The 6,822-nt window shown below is 53.5% G+C and overlaps 1 protein-coding gene across 2 annotated transcripts in view; it reads left to right on the top strand.

The window, feature by feature from the left end:
• The first annotated feature begins 145 nt into the window (after positions 1–145).
• Positions 146–6,822, top strand: part of PDE3A (phosphodiesterase 3A) — a 190,845-nt gene continuing 184,168 nt past the window's right edge. For both annotated transcript variants that reach the window (XM_056515200.1, XM_056515195.1), the window contains exon 1: positions 146–1,082. In XM_056515200.1, coding sequence (XP_056371175.1) covers positions 786–1,082 — 297 coding nt within the window. In that variant the 5' untranslated portion in view covers positions 146–785. The remainder of the gene's footprint in view (positions 1,083–6,822) is intronic.

Genomic DNA, 6,822 nt, shown 5'->3' with positions numbered 1-6,822 from the left:
CCCAAGCCCGAGGTGGTCGCGGCGCTGCGCGGAAGATGCGGGCGCTGCTGCGGCGGGGAGCGGCCGCGGCCGGCGGGCACTGACCCTGCCAGACCCTGTCGGACCCTGCCGGACCCTGCCCGGCGGGCACCGACCCTGCCCGGACCCTGCCCGGCCGGGCCCAGCCCCGGGGCGAGCGCCCACCGCCCCTGGGTGCGCAGCGAGCCCAGCGCGGAGCGAGGGAGCGCGCCCGGACCGCGGGAGCCCCGGAGCGGCTGCAAACTTTCCCCTCGGTGCTGCGGGCTCCTCTCGGTGCTGCCGGCTCCTCTCGGTGCTGCGGGCTCCTCCCGGTGCTGCCGCTCCTCCCGGTGCTGCCGACTCCGCTCGGTGCCCCCGGCGCGGTGCCCCTGTGCCCGGCCGGCGCCTGGCTGGGCGCGGGGCGCTGCCCGGTGCGGGGCGGAGTGCGGGCGGTGCCGCTGCTATTGCTGCTATTGCTGCTATTGCCGCCGCTGCTATTGCTATTGCTCCTATTGCTCCTATTGCTGCTATTGCCGCCGCTGCTATTGCTGGTATTGCTGCTATTGCCGCCGCTGCTATTGCCGCTGCCGGTGCCGCTGCTGGCCGCCTGCTGCGGGGGGGAAGCGGCGGCGCAGACGGCACTGGCGGCGCGGGAGGAGGAGAAGCAGGAGGAGGAGGAGGAGGAGGAGGAGGAGGATCACTCGCTCTCCCTCGCCGCCACGGGGGTGGTGCTGAGCTGCCTGGCCGCCGTGACATGGCTGGTGCTGAGGCTGAGGCACGGCGTCCTCATGCTCGCCGTGACTAGCGCGGCCAAGACCACGTCCCTCGTCGCCTTGGAGAGGGTCCCGGCGTCCTGGCGGCCCTACCTGGCCTACCTGCTGGGGCTGCTGGGCATCCTCGTGGCCGGCTGTGCCGAGCGGCTGTGGCCGCCGCGCCGCGCCGCCCCGCCGGCCGAGCGTCCCGCCGCGCCCCCGGCCCCGCAGCCCCGGCGCCGCTCCAGCTCCATGATCTCCCCCGAGATGTCGGCCGGCGGCGGCAGCAAGACGCACCGCAGGACCTCGCTGCCCTGCATCCCCCGGGAGCAGGTAGGCACGGCTGGGGACGCGGTCCCGAGCTGCGGGGGAGCTGCCGGCGCTCGCTGCGGGCTTGGCGCGGAGCAGGAGCAGCCGGGCTGTGCGGGGCAGCTGGGCTCTCTGGAGCAGCCGGGCTCTGCTCTGCGGGACAGCCGGGCTGTGCGGGGCAGCCGAGCTGTGCGGGGCAACCGGGCTATGCGGGACAGCCGGGCTCTGCTCTCCGGGACAGTCGGGCTCTGCTCTCCGCTGCAGCCAGGCTCTCCGGAGCACAGCGCTGCCCGGGGCTTTCCTCCACAGCTGCGGCTTTCCTCAAGCCGGCCGGGGAGTCTGGGCGGCCGTGCCGAGCCTGCCCCAGCGCAGCCCGCGGCTGCCCAGCATCACTTGGGAATCGCTCTTTCCTAGAAAGGCGCCTCAGCCTTTTCGAACCGCTTTAGGCTCGGCAGGGTGTGTGTCCGTGAGCCCGCGGCTCGTCCCGGTGGGAGAGTCCCGTGTCGGGGCGGTGGCCGGTCCCCAGGCTCTCGGTGCCCTTTGCCTCCCGGGCTGCTCCCGTTGGTCGGCAGCCCCGCTCCCGCTGGTCGGCAGCCCCGCTCCCGTTGGTCGGTAGCCCCGCTCCCGCTGGTCGGCAGCCCCGCTCCCGCTGGTCGGTAGCCCCGCTCCCGCTGGTCGGTAGCCCCGCTCCGCCGGCTGCGGGGCCGTGCGGGACACACGCGGCCGATCGCAGCTTGCTTTCCTCTGGGAGGCTCTGACCGCAATGGCTGAGCGAGAACTTCATTGCCGGCGATGCGCCCGGGTCAGCGCACACCTCGGGAGAGCTGGGGAAGGGAGCAGCCAGGCGCGGGTGTCTGTCCTGCACACAGCCCCATACAGGCTGTACAGCTTTTCCTAAACAGAGCCCCATACAGGCTGTACAGCCTGTCCTGCACACAGCCCCATACAGGCTGTGCAGCCTTTCCTCTATAGAGCCCCATACAGGCTGTACAGCCTTTCCTCTATAGATCCCTATACAGACTGTACAGCCTTTCCTCTATAGAACCCCATACAGGCTGTACAGCCTGTCCTGCACACAGCCCCATACAGGCTGTACAGCCTTTCCTCTATAGATCCCTATACAGACTGTACAGCCTTTCCTCTATAGAACCCCATACAGGCTGTACAGCCTGTCCTGCACACAGCCCCATACAGGCTGTGCAGCCTTTCCTCTATAGAGCCCCATACAGGCTGTACAGCCTTTCCTCTATAGAACCCCATACAGGCTGTGCAGCCTTTCCTCTATAGAACCCCATACAGGCTGTGCAGCCTTTCCTCTATAGATCCCTATACAGGCTGTACAGCTTTTCCTCTATAGAACCCCATACAGGCTGTGCAGCCTTTCCTCTATAGAACCCCATACAGGCTGTACAGCCTTTCCTCTATAGAGCCCCATACAGGCTGTACAGCCTTTCCTGCACACAGCCCCATACAGGCTGTGCAGCCTTTCCTATAGAGTGCTGACACGGACTCAGTGCGCTGAGCTCTGCATTTCGGGTGTTCCTCACTTGTCATGAGATTTAATATTGCCCCGCAAAAGTGTCGCAGGATGGGTTGCGTGTAACTGAGCGTCTTTAAAAGCAGCAACCCCTGCTGAGCAGTGCAAAGACCTGGGGGGAAAATAAGTATTAGAAGGTGTTAAGCTTTTTTTTTCTTTTTTTTCCCAACTAGTATTGAAAATTGTTCTGTGCGCTGTGATCAAGTGAAGCACGTTGTCATACACCAAAGGTTTTCTTTCAGGTGACTTGCTGGATAAGCAGCAAAGTATTTTCCAAGCAATGACATCCAACTGTATGGTGTGGGATGGCTGTTTGTTTCTGGAAATGGTTCGGTTACATCCCTTTGTGGGTTTTGACATTTCTTAGAAGAGGGCCTGACAACCTTAGATATTTGAGACTTGTTTTACAACAAACGTACTTATTTATTTAACAGTTTCATTTAGGTAAAGTAAATATTTACCACAGACAAATACAGTGTGAAAAAGTAGAAAACTGACCCCGTTCTGGCTTTAACAGGAACTGAGAGGGAATGGTGTAAGAGTAATTTGTAAGTACAATAAGGCACGAAAATAAAACTGTTACAATAAGGCACGAAATTAGAACTGTTTATGCTTACTTGGTGATGCTAGGTATTTCTTGTGGTTTCACACAATACACATTTGTAAGGTTTTAAACATAGTTTCCACTTGCTTTCACACTTGCAATAAATGCAGCCTTTTAGTTACCATCTCTAATGCAATCATTGGGAGACAGGAGCCCGTCACCGTGGTCCTTGTCCCTCTTAGGGAGGGACTTCACATCCCCTGCATGTACCAGCAGTTAAACTGGTGGTGGGGGACACCATCCTTCTCCCTGATGCTGCATTTCCTGGGGTCAGTGCTCAGCCTTGCCCTGAGCAATTCCCACTCCCAGGCTCTGGAGTTAGCTGGCAGCTGTTCAGTTCACCCGCTGCAGCATTTTGGCAAGTTTCTCTTTCTTTTGTTCTCACTGTTAATCAATAGTGGGATCTGGTATTGCTTGTGACACTGTGTCATTGGAAATGGATGATTACTTTGGAGTTTGGGGAGACTTTCTGTATTTATTTTTTTTTATCACAAGGTGGCTGTGTGTATGTGAACTTCTCTCCCTAAACTCTTAAATAAATGCTAGTGTGATAGAAAAATGGAAAAGCCGAAACAAAGCTCTTAAAGAACTAATGGGAGAAGTGGGACTGTCTTACAGCAAACAAAGTTTATGTTTATAGCAAAAATCAGCGCCCTGCAGACTTAAAGACAGCACAGGTAAATGTTTTTTTTTGGACAGTTTTAAAATGTAACATGTTAAAAATAGAGATGAGGGCTTTGAAAGGAAACCAGGCCTTCTCTGCCCCCCTGCTTTTAAATAACATCCCCTGAATGTTTCTGGTCTTGTTTTTACATCAGTGAGCTGCCAGTAGTTTTCGTCGGGAAATAGATCCACTTTATTGCTTTGAAACACAGACTCCAATTTAGTGAGGAACATTAGGCAAAGTTTGAGAGATCCTTTCCATCACCTCCTGGGTAACCTTTCCCATTGCTGGGCTTTTATTTTTCCAGAATTTGATTCCCTTCATATCTGATTGTTTCTGTAATATGAGATACTATGAAATCTGGAATTTTGGAACTTTTCTTTTTTAGTCACACACATCTCTATTATAATCTGCATTTTTCCCTACTGGAATTTGAGGGTGAATCTATGTGGCACTGTCAGGTAAAGGACAGTACCAGGAATTGCAAACTGTAACGTGGATATTGTATTAGCATAACTTGTGTTATCTGCCTGTCAGTTCCAAAAAGAATTTGAAAAGAAAAACCTTCATTAAAAAAAAGCCACCATCCAGAATTCAAATGATACCATGATGCAACCTTCTGTGGTTGCTGAAAATCTTCTTTCCCCATTTTTGGTTTAATTCTGTGCTTTTTGTGGTTGCTTTTTGTATGTGTTTTTTTTTTCTTTCCCAACTTCGGCAAAGTTTTTTGATTAAATCTTCCAGACTGGTGTGTGGATCTCATTGAGAAATGTGTGCTCTTGCTCCCAGCTGAGTGTTGTGTGCCTGTGATTTCCTCGGGCTGGCTGGGGATGATCAGCGCCCTGGGGCTCACTCACCGAGATCCGGCTGAGGATGCAGAGAGGCTGTGAATGGAGGGATGGGACAGGCAAGGAGTGGATGAAGAAATACCGTCTCTTTTTTGCTTTTTTTTTTTTTTTTTTCTCCAGTAAAAGTGTCACCAAGAGGATGGCTTCGGGAGTTTTTTCCAGGTTTTTATCTCTTTTATTCTCCAACATTTTATCTCCTTCTGGAAGTGCAGGGGGGAGGTTGGTGGGGGTAGGGAGGGGAGCACGAACATGTTCCATGTGTTGTTTTTAGCACTAAAATGTTACAATGCCCATGTGCTCCAGGGCTTGTGCCTCCGATCACCGTGTTACTCTCCACATGCAGCAATCCAGGGGGTGATTTTGTGATTTTTGGTGCTTTGGGTGGAGTGCTGCACAGAGATCGCAGCTGGGCAGATTTAAACCCTGCTGGAGACTCCTGCTTTTGTTTGTTTGTTTTGTTCAGGGGAACGGGAAGCTTTCAGCTACCCTGGATTTATGACTAGTGCCTGTTATTTACAGCTGCTGCAAGTGGTTTGGTTTGCTTTTGTAGGATTGCTTTTTGCCCTAGAGGATGTGGGGGTACGGCCCACAGGAGCGTCTGCAGCCTGTCTGAGTGACAGAAGCTCTGGTGTCCCTGCAGGCCAGCAGCTCCCCCCTCCCAAGGCAGGCAGGTTTCCTTTCACATTTCAGTTCTGTTCCTTCCCTGCTGGCTGGGGGCAGGAGCTCTTGGCTTTGCTTTGCCCACACGCTCGGAGGGTCTGTCCTTATTGCAGGCTGGGCTCGGTGCCCGCCCGCGCCGCCGCAGCCTCCTCCTCTCAGAGCTGTTCCTCCTCTCAGAGCTGTTCCTCCTCTCAGAGCTGTTCCTCCTCTCAGAGCTGTTCCTCCTCTCAGAGCTGTTCCTCCTCTCAGAGCTATTCCTCCTCTCAGAGCTATTCCTCCTCTCAGAGCTGTTCCTCCTCTCAGAGCTGTTCCTCCTCTCAGAGCTGTTCCTCCTCTCAGAGCTATTCCTCAGAGCTGTTCCTCCTCTCAGAGCTGTTCCTCCTCTCAGAGCTGTTCCTCCTCTCAGAGCTATTCCTCCTCTCAGAGCTATTCCTCCTCTCAGAGCTCTTTCTCCTGTTCAGAGCTCTCTCTCCTCTCAGCGCTCTCTCTCCTCTCCGAGCTCTCTCTCCTCTCAGCTGTTTCTCAGGGCTGCAGCTCCGGTGCCAGGCTCTCCTGCCTTCCCCCAGCAGCAGCAGTGGGTTTTTGCTCAGTTTTTGGCTGGTTTTGGTGGGGCTCTGTCGGTGGCTCTGCTGTTCCCAGCCTGGGGGAGTTGGGCCGTGGGTATCCAGCCTGTCTGGAGCTGAGGAGACAGCCCTGCCTCAGCTCACACCAGAGATATCCCTGCAGTGATAACAGCTCAGAAATAGTGCAGAAAACGAAATGTAGTTGTCCGTTTTTCTTTTTTTTCCGAGGGAAAATTGAGGCTTTATCTCTTCTCATTGTTTGGCTGTGAGAGCTTTGTTAGTTCCAGGAATGTGTTGCTTCTTCCCCTTTGCTGGTTCTTCCTCGTTTTGCCTTAAAAAGTAGACAAATGTACCTTTATGTTATATAAAAAAATTGATATTATGGATCCTGTCCTCTGGCCTGAAAATGGGAGAGATCAGGGTGCAACATAAAGAAATTTAAAATTTTAGAGGGGAGATGGCAGATTGAGTTTAGATACTGAACTTTGTGTGGAAGGCATAGGTCTCCTGTTAGACATGTGAGGTTTTATATACCATATACCTCCTGCTAATAGGGTTTATTGAGCTGTAATTACTGCACTAAGATTTACTGGCACTGCCATTTAGGTCACTGAAAACTAAGGAATACTGAGGAGTTATGTCATCTGGTGACTTGCTGAAACACAGCAGTGTAAAATATTTAAGTAAGGCTCCAGGAAAAATCACCCAGGGGTTCCAGAGGTAATGCTTGATTTTCTTTTGCATGGCTTCATTTACGCAAGCCTGCTCTACTCGGGTTTTTAAATTTTTCTTTCAGTCTCACAAAAATGTTAAAACTGCTGCTGAAACTCCCATGAAAGGCTTAGAATCTATTTTTGTCCATTGGTTAAATCAAGAAATGTATATTAT

Source organism: Oenanthe melanoleuca, chromosome 1A, assembly GCF_029582105.1.
Source record: "Oenanthe melanoleuca isolate GR-GAL-2019-014 chromosome 1A, OMel1.0, whole genome shotgun sequence".
Lineage (NCBI taxonomy): Eukaryota > Metazoa > Chordata > Aves > Passeriformes > Muscicapidae > Oenanthe > Oenanthe melanoleuca.
This window is presented reverse-complemented; position numbering and strand designations above follow the sequence as displayed.